Source organism: Anarrhichthys ocellatus, unplaced genomic scaffold, assembly GCF_004355925.1.
Source record: "Anarrhichthys ocellatus isolate YVR2014 unplaced genomic scaffold, GSC_Weel_1.0 scaffold3, whole genome shotgun sequence".
In the NCBI taxonomy this organism is placed as follows: Eukaryota; Metazoa; Chordata; class Actinopteri; order Perciformes; family Anarhichadidae; genus Anarrhichthys; species Anarrhichthys ocellatus.
This window is the reverse complement of record NW_022280033.1, coordinates 8732349-8750313: the sequence shown is the minus strand read 5'-3', so window position 1 is coordinate 8750313 and position 17965 is coordinate 8732349. Positions and strand designations below refer to the sequence as shown.

The window sequence follows — 17965 nt, the reverse complement described above, 5'->3', positions numbered from 1 at the left end:
TATACCAATACATATTCCACAAAAAAGATTAAAAAAAGGACTGTCATTTTGTGTACTAAACTATATATACATAGAATTTGCAATTACAGTAATCTAAATATCATTACACTTGTTATAGTGTTTTTTAATGGCTGGACTAGCACAGAACAACCAATCTGCCTTTTTTCACTGAGGACATTTTGACGTGTCACGGTAGGAAAAACACAGGTGTGAATGATCAAATGAATTATTGCTGCTTGAGTGGCAGGGTCCTGGTATTATGCATGCTGGCATCGTTAATTAGTTATTAGAAACACCTGTGCTGTGTTCCTACTAAATGTCTGCAGTGAACAGAACGTTCTATTTCACCACTTTAATACTTAGTTCATCCACAAGCTATTGGTAGAAAGGTTATTATAAGTGTAGAAAAGCAACAAGTTAAGCAAACTGTGAGCTAAAATAAATACTAAACTTAAACTCCATTACAATCGAAACAATGATTTAAGTACATCTAAGTGTTCCAGACAAACAAAAACATGAGTTTATGTTAAGTTATGGCTGAATCAGGTCAAAGTACCTGAGATCACCCGGCTGTCTGTCACTAATGAGGCTGATGATAAAGTTCCCTCTTGGTTCAAACTTCTGCAACACCTGATGATAATCAATAATTAGGAGCATTAACTTAAAATACTGATTCATGATATCGTTAAATGCCTCTTTGTGGTTTAGAAATGTTTAAAAGAGCATTTGCAGTTTTAAAAGCATCACTGTTGATCATAATGAAACATTGGAAAAGCAACATCAAAGCTAAATTGGACTTATCATCATGCCACTCCTGTAGTGATATCTAGTTTCTCTTACAAGCATGACCACTTTACACGGTAATAATAAAGTTCAGACAAACCACCAACACAACCAACCAATCCTGCACCTGAACAGAAATGAATGCAGGATGGTTTAGCACAGCCCCTTTAGCCAAATGAGTATTCAAATGATAAACGACGTCAAGGGAAAACAGCAATGCAAATCACATGAATGCAAAACTGGTGTTGGAACAGAAAAGCTCCTTTGAAATTGTATATGACTGACAGAGACTTGCATTGTAAAATTTAAAAATGTTACCAGTCTTCCCAAATAGAGTAAGTGTCAATAGTAAAACAATACTCAAGGTTATTTACTGACAAAACATAAACAAATAAAAACTGAAATATTAGTTCAGCAGTGATGGATTCTTTGCAAAATCAGGTTTTTGCATTTTTTCCCCTCTCCATAGGATTTGAAATATTTAATATTTCACAAAAGTTCACCTGTTTTGTCAACCTACATAAAGTACTTCCGGGAACCTCCCACGTGGTGTCGCTGTTCGTCCTGTCAGTCCGCGTGACGTCAGATGTAAACACCAGCAGCACCCATGGCCTGCAGGTCCTCCTGACCCCATTCAGCTGAGCAGCGATGTCTAAAATACGATACCGCATGAGGTACAGCACGCCGGGCGTCGTCGCCGCGAGGCTGTTCTCCTCCGGTCCCGCCAAGAACCCTGTCGTGTTTTTGGACGTCGAGGCCGACAGTGAGCCTCTTGGGAGGATAACCATTGAGGTAGCTAGCTAGCGTTAGCCTCTCCCGTCCTCGGTCTACCTGCAGCGTGCACCGCAGTGCTCAAATATGTACCGATAAGGGCTCAGTTTAAATACCCATCCATGAATGTGATTGTGATTTGTGTTGTCTTGCAGTTGAATGCAGATGTAGTGCCAAAGACTGCAGGTATGTTCCAACCATGTTTCTTTAGCTGCTCAATACCAAGAGTTGCATTTGTTTAATTCACCATTTAAAGAAGAATTCAACTACTTGTTATAATGTTAATTAAATACACAAGACGACTCATTTCACAGCAAACTTCAGAGCGCTGTGCACGGGGGAACCTGGCTTCGGATTCAAGGGCTCTGTGTTCCACAGGGTCATACCTGAGTTCATGTGTCAGGTAAGAGTTACAGTGAAGATGGAGCACATGGAGGTGTCTGCCATGTTGTCTGTCGCTGTGTTTCTCTGTTTCAGGGGGGAGATTTCACCAACCACAACGGCACAGGAGGGAAATCTATATATGGGAAGACGTTCAAAGATGAAAACTTCAAATTAAAACACACCGGTCCAGGTACATCTCCACGGCTTCACGTATACTATTACTATTATACTGCTTTATCTCTGGTTAGGGAGGACACAACAAAGGATCCTTAATCCACGCATATAGTTGTCACTCTCCTTGCCTCCTAACAGTAGAATTTCCCAGCTTTATATCTTTAAATATAGCTGCCTCTCCACTAGATGGCAGTGCCTAATTTCATGCAGCACTATAAACCACTGTCTGTAGGTGAATGACCTACTTTTTAGTCCAAATGCAATTACTCCTTTTCTTGATTATTTTGATGCGTCATGTTAAAGTGTGGCATTATCACAGTTTGCTTTTCAGGAAAGAGAGACAGGCTTTCACCAAATACAGTGTGGCACAGACTCGTGTCATGCTGAATCATATTGGGTTAGCGGTTTAAAAAAAAAAAAAAAAGAGGCCAAGATCTTGTTGACTGTGTCACGTTTAATTGACTTACTTGTGGCCTGTTGATCTTTGCAGGAACACTTTCAATGGCAAATTCAGGGCCGAACACCAACGGCTCCCAGTTCTTCATCTGTACGGCTAAAACTGAATGGTAAATAACTTTTTAATGCGTCATCTCATCCCTGCCTCTCATCGTCTCACCACATCCGACAGTTGCTAAAGTCCCGTTTCGTCTCTTCTTCTGTACAGGCTTGACGGTAAACACGTGGTGTTCGGGCAGGTGAAGGACGGTATGGACGTGGTCGCCAAGATGGAATCCTTCGATTTACATGACGGCGGTGTGATTAAGAAGATTGTCATCACTGACTGTGGGGAGATCCCCCAAAATCACACAAGGACTTCTGTGGGATGACTAGGCATGCGATTTGGTATTTACTTTATCTTTCATCCGTGTTCACAATACTTTCAAGGAGGAGCCGTCACCTGTGATCCTGCTCAGCCCTAAAAACTGATATTTTTCCATCAGTTTATATTTTTTTGTGTACAAGCACTAAGTCATCCGCTTTGTAAAATGTTCTTATTGTGCAATTACTCTCCATTTACAGCCAAATAAAAAGACTGTTTTCAGATTTGACTAGCTCCAGTCTTAGTACAGGACATCTGCTCTAATGTGCCACCGACCCTGCTGGTTTTAACGCTTCCTGGAAATGATCCAGCAGCTTTTTTTAGACACTCCAGTGCGACTGACTTCCTGTCCATCAGAGCAGGATGTGACATCATTCGACATCCGCCTGCAGTGGACTTGGAAGTATCACTTGAATGCAGTTGACAGAAGACAGAGCTGCGGGGCTGTAGCCTCGTTGGACGCCGTGCATGAAGACGATTTCATCTGCTGGAACCATAAAGGAACCTGAAAATGCCTTTAGCTTGTATGTGGGCTGCTCTTCCTTTTTATTGAAAACACAGAGTGTCTGGAGGAGAGAGGAAAGGAGGCTAGGACATGTCTGAAAGTCAGAGACTGGGTGGTGCTGCTTATCGAGCTAATACTTTATGAAAGTAAATAATGAAGCGACGCAAAAAAAAAAAAAGCAGCTCTTGCCCATAAATGAAACCATATGTGCGCTGACTTTCCACCGTTTGTTTGAATTCTCCGATTACATTGTTGCCATAGAGACTTCTCAGCTCTCACTCTGTTTGAGTAAGAGATGTTGTAACAAACTTGATATAATTTGGGTCCCCCACCCCTCCTGGTTTAGTTTTAGTTATTAGGAATGCATGTCCAATATTGCTCGTGGAAACTTGGCTCCAAAGATGACGGTGCCTGCGGCCAAGCGTTTATTACACATGCAACACAATGACATCCACAACTGGTACAAGCTGGTTCCTCTGCTGTAAATGTCTCCATTCATCACACGGCACCCATGTCAGCTGGTGCGTCCGTCCTTTTGTGTTTTAGGTTTCCTGTCCATCCGCAGTTTGACTCAAAGTGTTGGACTGGAGTCCTGTCAGCTCGATGTGTCTGTTGTCTTTCAGCACTTTCACTGAGAGGGAAAAACAAGTTTTACATGCCCCCCCCCCCCCCTGTTACACAACCGCCTTGAATAATCCATTAAAAACCTCTTTATCATGATCTACACGCTCAGTCTTGCCTAACTCTTTGAGCTTGCAGTCAAAGACAACACATATACTCTGTGTAATGAGTATTATACAAGCAGGAGCTCTCAGGAAACATGTTGCTTTAGACTGAAATCAAGCTCCAGAGGGAACGCCTCCCAGTTACTGCTGACAACAGTTCAGCAGAGGACCCAAGCAAATGAAACCACACAGTACAAGCACTCCTAATTCAATATGACTTTAATGCATCAAACTCTCGACGGCACTAAAATGGTTTCCCAACTAACAAATAAGGCACATTTTGGAATGCCATTTCATGGACATGAAAAACAGACCTGTGGTCTTACTCTCGAAACCATGACTGTCCTTTGTTTCCCAAAATCATTGTCTTTCCTACCTCACGCCTGTGTTCTGTCCAATTCAAAGTATAACATTATTGCAATAGTGCAATACAAACATCTCAAGTGATACAGACCAGTAAAGAATACAAACACAATGTTCCAAATTGACCACGTAAGTGTTAACACATGACATTCAGTAAATATGTATTATTCGTAGAGGCTACACGGGACGGTAAATGAAACACTTCAAGGCTAATAACAATCAGAAGTTGCTGATAACGTTAAAAACAATATGTACTGTAGCAAACTACTGTAAAAATATTTAAATAAGTATACATTGCACCAAAAAATATTTAATTCAAACACATGCACATGCAAACTCTAAAATAGTTCTTTGTCACACACGCTTTTCTTGACAAAAGTATATGCTCCCTAAACTACTAATAACACCGTAACATTTTATAATAGTTTCTCTACATCTCACAGTTTAACGTGCTTATACAGTGGTGCGTATCCGTCACTACTTAAGAAATCAAAAGATTTCTGCATGTTAACACAATATATATCTTCATAATGTTGTTTACAAAATGAACACGCGTGACTATATGGATGTCAACGGCAGCTCATAATTAGTTACACGTAGCAACTGAATAACATTGTGACTTATTCAACACTGATAACATCAGAACAAAACACAAACAATGGCTTACAACTGAGAAAGGCTATTAATTATGTACCAGCTTTTTTTTTTTTTTTTTTAATAATACTCTTATGTAGACATCAATATTTCCTTCTTAGTGTAACTTTGTTGCATATTCTATACAAAAAGTGTTGTAAAAAATCTTTCCATAAATATGTCTGCAGGATAACCCCTCAGATTATTGTAAAACATAAAAGAAAAGGAACAAAAACCTCCCGGCTTTGTATATTTCTCAGCAATAGGCCCTTCTTCACACACAAAAAAAGCTTCAATATTGCATAACACTTTAAAAAGAGCAACTATCCTTGATAATGATGGCCATCAAATATATACATAAAACAGTCTTTCTTTGTCAGGGAAATAACTCTGGAGTTTCTGCAGATTGCGGTAAAATTTTCAACATCTATTAAGTGTTCCAAAATACACATCTCATTCATAGAAAATAATAAATTCGAACTGAAAAGGTACTAGAAAAGTCAAGTATATGCATTCAAGACATTATGTCTGAAAGCAGAGATTTTTTTTTCTTTTTTTAAATGTATTCTATCAACTGCTTCCATTGGCTCTTCATTTTGCCATTTAAAATGGCCTCATAACGTGTCTCTGGGCTGAATCAAACAGGATTCATCATTACTCTGCCAGAACTCTGTGAATCACAAAACCATTGGTACTTGTTTATGAGCTGAGCTCATAAGGCATCATTGGTATCCATTTCTCTCACTGCAGCCACATGGCGTGATGCGGACGGTACGGTTCAGCCCGGTTAGGTCAGTGTCATCCAACAGAGCAAAAGAAATCCGATGTTAACCGTAAGTAAAATGGATTGTTCCCAACTAAAAGGAGAATCTTTCATTCAGACTAGGTCTTTAACAATCACAGTTATCTCTGTTTGGACTTGTAGACACATTTTTAACAAGAAGCCTGCGTTACAACCTGTGGGTGTGGAGTTTGAAAGATGTGGGCATTTCACCAGGCAGTGGAAGTCTTCTGAACTGTTGAGTTGCATTATGGGAAAGGTAGGATCCAGCGTGTTGGAGCTTGAGTTCTCAGCCTCTGCTGCATTGATTTCAACTAGTCTTTAGTGTCAAGCCTCCTAACGTTGTGGAGCTGCACTACTAAACCACTGGAGTGCTCCTTTAACTTTACAGATGAGTGAGCTAACTGTGAGGTACCATAAGCAGCCACTGCAGTCTTCCCCACTAAGGCGAGTGACCATGAATGTTTTTGTTGTTTTACAAAACCCCCGGTTCCTCGGTTCCTTGGATGAACACAACTGCAATAGATTAAAAAAAACAAAGAGTGAGGTCCACAGTTTCTGTTGTGAGGATCGACAAAGAAATAACATCTTTGTGGATATTCCATGACAACAGACCACAGTGGGATTGTTTTTGCCAGCTGGAAATGCTGTTTCAGCCTTGTGCCTCCAACTCCGCAAACTGTGTTGAAGCGAACACCCACCATGCCAGAACCAACTAATGGGTGAACTGTAACATTTTCTTGTCCTTTGTCACATCTTGAACCTGCATCAAACTTACAGTTACCACATGCACGTGTACTGCCCTATCCCCACATGTCTTTTCCTGCCTCCTATAGTCCTGATACTTCAGAATGATTTCAATCTTTTTAAGGCACATACAGTATGTTACAGTATAATATAGATATAGTCAACCAGCTTTTATAAGGCTAGATATACAGTACGTATAAAATAGTTCACAATTTCTATAACAAGGCTCCTCGAAAAGGCCGGTTTCTAAAAGTCAAAGCGACATTAATCTCCGCTGTAGTGCTTTCGACCGCACGGTGATATATGTAAACAGGATGTGAACTTCTCTTCCTTTAAAGACATTGGTTTATAATAGTAGGCACTTATATTCATAAAAAGTAAACTTAATTCATCATCACTTTCAGTATTTCCTTGAATCTTCCGCATCACCACTTTACAAATCCGTCCTCCTATTTTAAATCTTCTCGTTTCTCTCAACCGACCTGAAAATCACGGCAGTTCTCCAAAAACGTCACCTCCCTCTAGACACTCTTTACACTGCAATCAGCTGTTGGACATTGTTTTTAAAAGTTTCCATTTAGCTTCACGGACTGAACTAAGGCTGCCGGGCATCAGCTGGCACTTCAATGTGACCTCAGATGTCTCTTTCAAACCAACATCTTCTTCTAATTCGTGGTTAAAATCTAGTCAGGCCTTCTATGTGACCAGTTTACTCATGTTTTGTAATGCTGATCAAAATGTGGCAAGCAGTATTTCTTTTTTTAAGTGCTTTGAAAAATTGAATATTCAACACTGGTGAGAAATTGCGTGGACGGCAAAATTATTGGTACTAAAACTAGTACAGCTCCTTATCAGTTGACCTTTTACGTGATTTGAAATGTACACAATTTGCCTTTCTAACATCGATACGTATTGAACACTATAGATAATTGAGAAATTGTGTGGCAGCAAAAATACTCTACACCTTTTCTGTTAGCAACGCACTAAATCTAGACAAGGAGCGACTGAACCTACAGTGGAAGCAGTTACACAATAATGTGATGTACAAACATACAAAAAACAACAACATTTCAGTTAAAATTCAAATTGCACACTAGACAACAAGCAAATAAATAGGCCAAATGTAAGCTAGGGATGTTTGGCACATTGTCCCTCAGTTAATTCACAGTTAATAAGATGTGCTGTTGACCCGAATACGGCAGGACATCAAAGGCCTCGTGTACGTTATACCCTCGTGAGATGCCCGGGTTAAACGTCCGTCACATTACGACACACTTCACTTGGCAGGGAAATGGAAGGCTGATCTCTGTAAACACAAAGCCAACAAACCCCGAGGTGAGGTGATGTATTGAGACCAATAATGTCAGTGACACCATTGACATACATGCTAATTTATCAATGTATGCCTTGTTGTTTATCAACGGGGTTATGTGGTTTCTGATACGTCGAGGCACAAAAAAAAAGTCACTGATTTTGGCAAGTTTTTCGCTTTTGATGAAGAGCACTTGGAGAGATTGATCCTAAGTTAACATGTTCCTCTTATTCCTGAATGTAGTCTTCAATACTGTCACTGGAAAAAAAAAAGAGGGACAGAAAGGATCAGAGCTACAGTCCATATTTGAGTCTTCTAAGAGAAGTGGGGGAAGACGTGAGGAGGAAAGGCTGCCATGTTGTGTGCAGGGCAGGGATGAGGGAAACCTGGAAGTGAGGGGAGGAAGTTAACAGCCTTGATGGAGGACGAGCTATAGGACTTGGGACACAAAAAGTTGCTCTCTGACTCTGAATAAAGAGGATTATTGCACACGGCGGCAGTAGTAGCCCAGGACTTTACATTTCTCGCACAGGTGTTGGGGGTGCTCCTTACTCTGGTCAGAAACATCCAGGCCATCCGGCTTCTCTAAAGGGCGCTGAGAAAACAAACAAGAGAACCAGCAATGAGTCATAAAGAAAGTTATGAGGAAAGCAAACCCAAGCAGCACACACATAAACCTCTTAAATTATGCAAAGCAGTTTCTCTGGAACCAGATTCAACTCAGCTATTCACTTAACTACTTTGGCCTCAGACGGTACGCGTATTCTTCACAGACCAGACGTGTACTAAACACAATTAGTTGCAGAGATATGGCAGCACACCATTAGCTCTGGAAACTTGAAGCACACTTTATCAACCTGGTATTAAAGAAAAAGATCCAGTATCCAGCATTTGATCATGGTGACCTGTATGGAAATATCAGCAAACTGCTGCAGCAATGGCTTTTGTGGATTAATCACGAGGACGAAGGGAATCTATCTGGGGAAGCACATATCAAGGTTATTTTAACAATCTGTCTGGAACATTTTATTTCTCATCTATTGTTCTTTTCTTGTTCGGGCTTTTTCTTTCTTTCTTTTTTTCACAAAACTGCTATTTATTCAAAGTGGTCTAACTAAAGGAAACCAGGTTACCACGGGTCACTACAGAGAGATATTTCAGTCGTCCACTAATGAGTCTGCCAGGAAGTGTTACGACTTTACTATCGGTGCTTTAAAAACACCAGGTCCTTGAGAAAAGCTGGAAAATGTGATGTGTATTTTATGAGGTCCCGTCAGCAGTTAGAAGGTACAGGGTTCAAGCCCCTGTACTGCAGGCATCTTCCCTGTTGAAGTGTCCTTGAGCGAGAAACTCAAGCTCAGTCGAGTCAGCGCTGAAGCTGAAGTCTGAGGTGTAGCCGCGAGACGGTGTTTATACATCTGTGGGCCGATTTTGTGGCGCAACTATGCACAAAACTATGTTACAGATATGTATTTGAGATTAAAAAAAATGAAGGCAGTTTGAAGATGGGAGTGGTCGGAGTAAGGGCGCTGGATGTAGGGGCTAGGAAGTGTGGAAGGGGCCATTGGCCACCCACTTTACGCCCATGGACTGATTTGGCGTCACGGTCATCCATTGCAAGATGGTCTCTCGTTTTTGATGGTATAGTTTGACACCGAAGTGTCCGAAGCGAAGGACAACGTCAATGTAGCCTGAGAGGCGAATCCAGGGGGACAAAGAATACCTCCTACAACCCAATGCTCACAAAGAGCAAAGGCCCGGTCACAACAGGAAGCGGCAAAGCAGAATTCCTCCGTGCATGTTGGTGAAATTGGTTGTGCTTCTACTCTCAGGGCTAGATAGTGAACTACTGTAGTTGGCCAGCTAACAAGCCACATGCTAGTACATGCTAGCACGAGTCAGTCAATCCAGCTCTCAGAGCTCCTTTCTATTTTCTCTGTACAGTGACATTTATTGGCCTTTTGTTCTCAGCATTTTACATCATTTCATTCAATAAAGAGCAAAGAGTGCAAAAGAGTTCTCTGAGCTAGCAAGCTTACTAACCGTCATTTAAATAGCTTTAACTGTCAGTTAGCATGCTCGTTAGCTTGATCGTTACAAGGTGAATTGATTGGACGGCTTGAGCAACGTAGAAAATGAATGTGTCAAAGTTTAGCGAGGTTAAACTCACCAGAAGATTTGCGGAGACTTACTTTTGCCCACTGCAACCAAATAACACTGAAATGTTACACAGCTGAGTTCAATCAGTGAGTAAATCAAGCTGTAAAAGTACAGGGGGACCAAAAGAATCTACTTTTGAAAAGGAAGGGGGACATGTCACCATCATACCTGATGGAATTTGTTTTAAACCAAAATAAATATATTGCCCACCAAATATTTTATGCATGTGGATGGGATTGTAAAATACATATTCAGGATATTTATGGGAATCCGCATGGCAGGAGGGAGCCTTGCTGAGAGGCTGAACTCTTTGATAGTCGAGGACGCAGAGGTTAGTGGTCCGTTTCAAACGCTGACAGGGGGGAAATATGTTAAGTGGGTGACATTGCAAATGCAGGGAATTTGCTTGCCTGTGTGTAGCTTTGCCACAAGACTCGGAGTAGAGTGAGGTTTTCTCACCAGTGACCTCCGTGGAAAGAAAGGCATGCAGTCCTCCACCCAGGCTTTTTAAAAGAGTATAGTAATGTTCTTGGTTAAGATCTCACACCGGTGAAGATGCAAATTAACAGACAAAAGTAATGATTGCAGTAATAAACAATTGTAGTAAATTAAGCATTACATGTGCAATGTTTCATCAGCAGCAAACCACTATTGTCTTTGTAAAGATGTAGTTGTGTAATGTCCTCCTGAGCAGAGGAAGAAGTCGCTCTCCCGCTGTGTGTGTGTGTGTGTGTGTGTGTTGTAATCAGAGTTTTTCCTTTGCTTTGTTTACATAGTCGACTTGTTGAGAGCCGTTGAGGGGCAATACGAACGCTCCCAATCCCGTGTACTGCACCTTAAACTTTCCATTGTCTGGAAATGTTTTTGACTTCTCGCAGGCATTTCGGGTAAATTTGTCGAGCATCGTCCCTTTCCTGCTTCGTTCTGTGTAAGTGTTAGCAGAGTGGAGCATGGTCCCCCCCCCCCCCCGTGGTATTCAGAGAACGAGCAGAGCTTCTAGGAGTAATCCTAACTTTATTTCAGGAAGTGGAATTGGAAGAATGTGGAAAAGCATAAATATTAAAAGATGAGTGGTTGAGGATAAATATATCTCTCGCTGAAGAAAGCAGAGTGGATTCTTTCTCAGGCGATCCATCGCTTTAGTCAACAGGCTGAGAGGAAAATCCGAGGTTAAGCTAGACAGACAGCTCAGTGTTTGCTGTTGTGAATAACACTCCACAGTGTCTTGTTTAATATGAATGAACTTGTTTTGTGTTATTAAATGTGAAAGGAATTCCTGAAGTTGTAAGCCTCAATTATCTCAGAGGGAGTTTGTGTCTGTGAGACATTAACATTGTTGTTTTTTTAAGATTCATTGACATTCAGGAAACAATCCAAAACTTTTATCAGTCAGGAAATGAAATGAGTTTATTCAGTGTTGGTTTATTACCAAAGATGAACAAGCAATTGTTAGTGGTATGATTGTTATTCTGCTTTAATGAGGCCATCTGGAATATCCTCAAGGCAATATGCAGACACGCAAACCACAGTCTGGACTCAATCTACCACTTAAACGTTTTTTTCTTTACATTAAGACATCACTGCAAATTCCCAGGGAGTGATACAGTATATCGCAGGTACCTGTTTGTGTGGATAGACGTTGATGTGGCATTTGATACATTCTTGTCCCATGTTGGCCCAGGAGTTGCCACTCATCCACTTCCTCTTACACTTGGGGCACTTATACTCTCCGAAGCATCTCTTCTTTCCCTGGTAGGGTGTCAGCCCTTCACCTTTGGGTCTGGCCTGTAAAGAACAGTGTGAGTGAATAAAATGCATCCGCATGAGGGGAAATGAATACTTTGAACATTCTTCATCTGATCATTTTAACTTTAGGACTGCAGAATGTTTTCATTCATTGCTGTTCAGAGTTCAGAGTGACATTTCTAAGAGAATCTCTTGGACGATAACGGATGTTGAGCTTTTGACAGCAGGGTGTGTCCACCCTTGTTGCGCTTGTGTATTCAACTTCATCATAGATCACGGTCCTAAACGCCATATTGGAACAATATGTGGCTGTGTAATTGACATTTACTTCTATTGCAGCTGTGTTAAATTACTCCTCTGATTCTCACGAGGGAGATAATTACAAACTATCAGCCAGCCATAAAAAAAGCACAAGCCTGAGGGCAATATTGTTGGGAGGAGCCGCTCCAATGACTTCATGTTGCCAACTTTATTTCGGCCACTATAACAGCCCTGGGTGAAAAGTCGTTTTTTTTCCCCTCTAAAAGCATGCTACAGACAAACGTATCGCTGATGTCATCACAAGGGTAAATCACAAACTGTCCTGCCAAAAGAAACCCAAATGTATACTGATGAGTAAGTTTGACAGGGCTTGTCATTATCAATTTGAAACCCCATCATCATAAAAAAATACAGGAAAAATCATCCCAAAACATTCCATCTGCCTCGTGTTAGTCACTGTCGTCCTAGGATAAAGGTGATTTCACTCAACAAAATCCTTCAACTTGGAAGATAAACATTGGGAACGGAGTAGTGGGGAATCGTGCTATTTTGTGTCAAACTTTAAAAAAAGGCTTTCATGTACAGACGGAGATGTGATATGGCAGAAATAAGTAATCTTAATACACAGCATGTAACTGATGGCAGCTTTCCAGAAGGTTAGGAAAGTCTCTCTCTGCGTTCAAAGTGAAATCAGACCTGTCCACTCCACTCATGAGTCTCCTGCAAGCCTGCAGATTGTTTTCATAATCACTTTAGCATTGGGCAGTGAGAGTGAGAGTGAGGGGTACAACCTGTATCCACGGTCTTCCCTTTATTTGTCCCAACCCATGTGTGAGTAATAGGAACTTTAATCAGGAGCATCTGGCGCCGTCCTTATAGACGTCAGCAGTTTGCAGCAGTAAGTATGAGCGGCTGTGCTTCAATCTGGCCCCATCAACAGCATGACCTCAACCCCACCGTCAGCTTCGCATCTCCCACTGTGACAGCAACGCTGGCTGGAAGATCAGACTTCTGCTCGCCTGCAGACGGCTGGTGTACACACGCACTGACAGAGCTGTCTTCATACAGTCGATTGGCAGTCTCAAAGACAATGCCATGGCAGCATTTTGTTGAAAATGATCTAGTTACTCGATGAGCCAACAAACGTTCTGCCATTTTCAATCTTAAAAAGCCTAACGCTAAAAAGAACCATCACTTTCTAGGTTTCTGCTGCGGTAAGACTGTTCAAATAAAAATAAATCTGATTTATTTGTTTAAAAATAAACTTGATCAGAGCACCAGGTGTACTACCCAGGTGGTCTGACCTTAACCCTCGTTATTCATTTGGAAATGTGAACATAGTCAAATTTCCCAATGTTTAAATGTATAAAAAAAAAAAAAAAGATAAATCTCTCCCCGATACTGCAGCCAGGACTCAGCAGGACAGAAACAGCACTCATCCTCCTCATGACCATTCCTCTCTAGCTCCATGCTGTTTCCAGGGTCTGGCCTTGGGCCTTTGGCTGCACGTCATGCTCCATCTGCAGCTGAGTGCTTTCACATTAGATACAACGCTGTGTGCAATCAATTTGAAGATGCCTCTGATGTACACACAGCAGATGGTTTATCCATCCAGTCCAGATGAAGAAGTAGATGCAATCTTGGTGATTCGGTTGCTCAGTTGTGTCCAAAAGAGCTTAATAAAGTTTTTAAATACGAGAAAGAAGTCGCTGAAAGATGATTCATTTATTAGTCAATAGTCAGAAAAGTTGTCAGTAACTTTTTTTGATCGTAACATTTTTTTTATAGAAGACGTTTTACTGGTTTCATTGTGTTTTATGATAGTAGCAACCTGAATACCAGGAAATACATTTGATACTTTTGAGTAACACCAAATGAATGCAGTTGATAAACTGATTAATACGCAAGTTGTAAGTTGGTAAACATGCACCAAAAACAAAGTGAAAAAGCATTGAATGAGCCAAGTTTATATGTAAATGATATCACCTCTGCCTTACATACTGCACACGCAAATTTAGTTTGCACAACTGCAAAGTAATGTCCAAATAAGTAGTCTTTATTTGGACATTTGGACTTATAAGTCTGACTCACATTGTGGTCAGTTGTTTTCAGGCCATTGCAACACATTGCCTCTCATGGAGGGCTGATGTAATAAACTTCACAAGGCACAGTTGGTATTGCACATTTTAATGGACACCCAAACACGAGGGAACAAATGCCACCATAACATCTGGACTGTTGTGCCACCACTGTTAGCTGAGGCAGGCTAAGACATTTGGGGCTAGATTCAGGGCAGCAGCTATTGAAGGAAGCTTTTCTTCACTTACATACATACATACATACATACATACATACATACATACATATACATACATACAAGGCCTAACTGTCCATGTACACTGGTGCAGAGGACTACAAATCAAAACCTGAGCAAATGTTTTCGTTCGGCTTGATTTCCAGGAAAATAACTTCGCTAAGTTGCCTTTAAAGCAACATTTACAAACCATTTCACAATACAAAAATACACACAGTACAATGACTGATTTAATGGATCTGCGTCATCACACCACACAAACACTCTGGAGATGAGCCTGCATATGAGGATGTGTTTTCTTTTCCTTTGTCTCTACAAATAAAGCCATTCAAGCTGGTGCCAGAGGAAGAGCTAAATGGACATATCGGAGCCTTTTAGAGCATTTTAGGTGTCCGTCAAGTGGAAAAACAAAGCTCTGAAACAGCGAATCGCTTGATGTGGTCCGTGCCGGGAGATGGCGAGCCGTGTTTGTCGTATCACTTCGCAGCGCCGGCTTTGCATTGAGTCAATGTTAGTTTATGTCCCCGAGGCTAGAGCCCCGCTAGTGAGGTAAGGGTCAGTGTGTGGGTTGAGGACAGTGCAGCTCCACAACACACAACGAGTTGACCACATCCTCCTTTGGTCCAGATCCCAGCACGGACCCGTCATATCACACACACACACACACACACGCACACAAACTTTGGGTCAGTGAACTCTTAAATGAAGCATTTACACACGTGATACACATTCACTGATGCAATCTCAACATGGCCACACATAATGTCCTTCTTTCCTCTTGACCCCTTTAACACTCAGACATAAATGCAAAAACACACACACACACTATCAACAAATTCCACATCCACAGGTTTTCATGCACTCTTGAGACACAACTGGAAAGTCTCGGCATACTGTTTCCTGCACTACTCCCACTCAGTGTTTAGCCCGGCTACAAGGACACAGATCATTCTTTGGCTTATATTGCAGGATTAATGAGCTCACAAACTGCATTACATAGAATAACAAGAGACCATAAAACAAAAAAGGGAGACACAACCATGAGACGCGAGAGAGAACAAGATGAACAGAAACAGAAGAAAGCTCATTAAGATTGAGAAAGAATTAACGTCCTGAAACAGCCTCCTGCTCCTCTGGAATCACACTCCAAACATCCACACACAGAAAAAGGAAAAGTGGACAAATACCACAAGCCCAACAGTCGCTCCAGCCAACTGTGGAGAGACCCTCCGATCAGCCCCTCTCAGGAGGGTGGAGAAGGAGAAGGAATTCTAAATCCAAAGCAGATGGCCTCCATAGGGGCAGAACACAAGAAACACCAAGAGCCGTCGTAAAATTGCTGCTCTGCTTTCAATTAGGCCATACATTTCAGAGAGAGAGAGAGAGCATTAACTAACCGCTCTAGCTTTGGCCACAACTACAGTGGATTGGACTCATTATCATGTGGAGGAATGTGGAGACGATTCTCTGGGGGGGGGGGGGGGACGGACGATTTTAAAGACTCATACGTTGTACAAACAGAACAATATTAGGAATTTGTTGCAGGTAGATTACTGGATTTGGAAGAGGCGTGTTTAAGTGAGCGATCCCGGTCTAGATGACACCCACTGTGAAGGGTAATTCAGGTAATACCGTGAAATTGATTACAAGGTATGCAGCCCAGGCAGCTGACTCTGAAGTTGCAGGTTTGAATATCATTTTTGCCACAAAACCATCTTGAAATTCTGCTCTAGTGTACTGACCACTGGATAAAAACAAAGAAAAAGAAAGTGGTCCAGACCGCTGTCTGAGGCCTTACGGTAATCTTGCATTGGTGTTGATCTTACATTCCAGGCTAAGAGTAATGACCAGTGGATATACACCAGACACAAACCTGAACCCTTAATCCTCTGTCTCCAGCAACAGGATAGCTTAGTTTAATATTAGACGTCCCTTCCAAGCCAAACCTAAGAGTAATCATTCCAAAAGACTGCTTCTTTCAAGGTTGTGGATATGGGATTTCATACTCACTGGTCGTATTATGGGAGACATCTACCTACAGTGGGTTTGGGCTCCACATATTGCCCACAGTCCGCCCACAGGCAACAAATACGAGGAGACATCGCTGACAACAGAGCTTAGGTTTTTATGCGAATGCTAGATGCCATTCAGCGGTTTGTCTGCCTGCCTCTATGAGAAAACAAGGGATTTGGTGGGTAAAACAACATTGAGGCTTTGGAAAAGGGTTGGTAGTAATTGTATGCAACCACTTTTCTGGCTTGCATTTGGAGCGCAGGGTCTTTGTTGGCAAATGCAGCTCAGCTTTAACATGAATAACGCCAAGTCTTTAGGTGTTTGAAATGTCTTCAAATAAACCTAAACATTTCCAAAATAGGTGCTTTGTTGGATTCATAGATACAGAAAAAATCCTTGTGTTTAACCCTTTCTAACAAAGTAACGCCTCGTATCTAAGCCAAGTTTCTTTCTTCCAGTAAACAGATTTTATTTTATTTATGATAATGTGAGATTGTTCTGCATGATTTTTTTGTCAGACCACACCGGGAAACGCTTGTCGGGTCATTCGGGGCAAATAATACTTACGGTTTATAGTCCACAGTTTGCTTTGGGTTGACCACACCAAGGCAATTCAGAACATGAAAAATATGCAGAAAAGTCACATGCTTTCACATGTGACGTTATCTGGTGTGGTATTCCTCTCTACATGGCACCTAGTAAAATAGAGAAAGAAAACAAAAAGCACTCTGTTTCTCAGTTAAATCCTCATGTCCTTTGACGATCACTACCCGCGTTATCTGACATCACAGCGCCTTAAGATCTGAGGATGCAGTCATCAGACTGTCAGTCAGAACTGAGGGCCAAGTGAGGGTGTGCAGATGGCCTCTGCTTCGAGTCTCTCACAGGAATGACACTGTCACTACCTCAGCTGTGTCTCACTGCACACAGAACAAGCATTTTTTTTATTGGCTGTTTCCGCTGCTGGACTAAACAGCCCCAATGCCATGCCAGAACCTCAGCCAGGTGCATTATGGGGACTATTTATCAATCCCACCATGCACTACAAGCTCTAAATACAGCCACTGTTTTCTGTGGCTCTCTCTTTTTCGCTGCCATCTTTCTCACCTCTCCCTCTCTCTCTGGACGGCTCCTTTGCTGGTGCAGCTGTCTCTTTCTAATGCCTGTAAAGAAAACTGGCTGAGGCTGAAAGTGACGGGAGGAACAGGTGTTGCCGTTGAGTGATACATTTGCCTTCACTTGAGCACAATGCACCTCAGTTCATAACAACAATCTACGGTGGCCGACAAGGGCAATAAGGGGAGAGACATGCGGCAGCTTCAGAAACGATGCCAATTTAAAAACACATAAAAAATCCCCAAACAAATACAACAATGGAAACGCTCTAAATAGGGAAAAAAAAAAAAAAAGTGCTGCGCAAAGTGGAAACGATACATTAACAGCAAACACGGTGCAACAGAAACCGATGCAATG

At 41.6% G+C, this 17965-nt stretch overlaps 2 protein-coding genes across 2 annotated transcripts in view; one reads left to right on the top strand and one right to left on the bottom strand.

Annotated features, from left to right (window-relative positions):
• The first annotated feature begins 1180 nt into the window (after positions 1-1180).
• Positions 1181-3154, top strand: ppifa (peptidylprolyl isomerase Fa). Its single transcript, XM_031874256.1, has 6 exons — positions 1181-1575; positions 1710-1740; positions 1869-1957; positions 2032-2128; positions 2603-2678; positions 2777-3154. The coding sequence occupies exons 1-6, from the start codon at positions 1432-1434 to the stop codon at positions 2937-2939; spliced, it is 600 nt and encodes a 199-aa protein (XP_031730116.1). The 5' UTR covers positions 1181-1431; the 3' UTR covers positions 2940-3154.
• A 1209-nt stretch (positions 3155-4363) lies between these two features.
• Positions 4364-17965, bottom strand: part of zcchc24 (zinc finger, CCHC domain containing 24) — a 31623-nt gene continuing 18021 nt past the window's right edge. Inside the window, exons 3-4 of the mRNA XM_031874243.1 lie at positions 11779-11943; positions 4364-8593 (exon numbers count right to left, since the gene is read on the bottom strand). Of these exons, the coding sequence (XP_031730103.1) occupies positions 8480-8593; positions 11779-11943 (279 nt within the window). The 3' untranslated portion in view covers positions 4364-8479. The remainder of the gene's footprint in view (positions 8594-11778; positions 11944-17965) is intronic.

Bases quoted from the DNA above. Each gene is read 5' to 3' on its own strand.
- ppifa (XM_031874256.1), top strand. From the start codon at position 1,432: ATGTCTAAAATACGATACCGCATGAGGTACAGCACGCCGGGCGTCGTC. The intron at 1,958-2,031 runs GTAAGAGTTACA...TCTCTGTTTCAG, and splicing joins TACCTGAGTTCATGTGTCAG to GGGGGAGATTTCACCAACCA. The intron at 2,679-2,776 runs GTAAATAACTTT...TCTTCTGTACAG, and splicing joins TGTACGGCTAAAACTGAATG to GCTTGACGGTAAACACGTGG.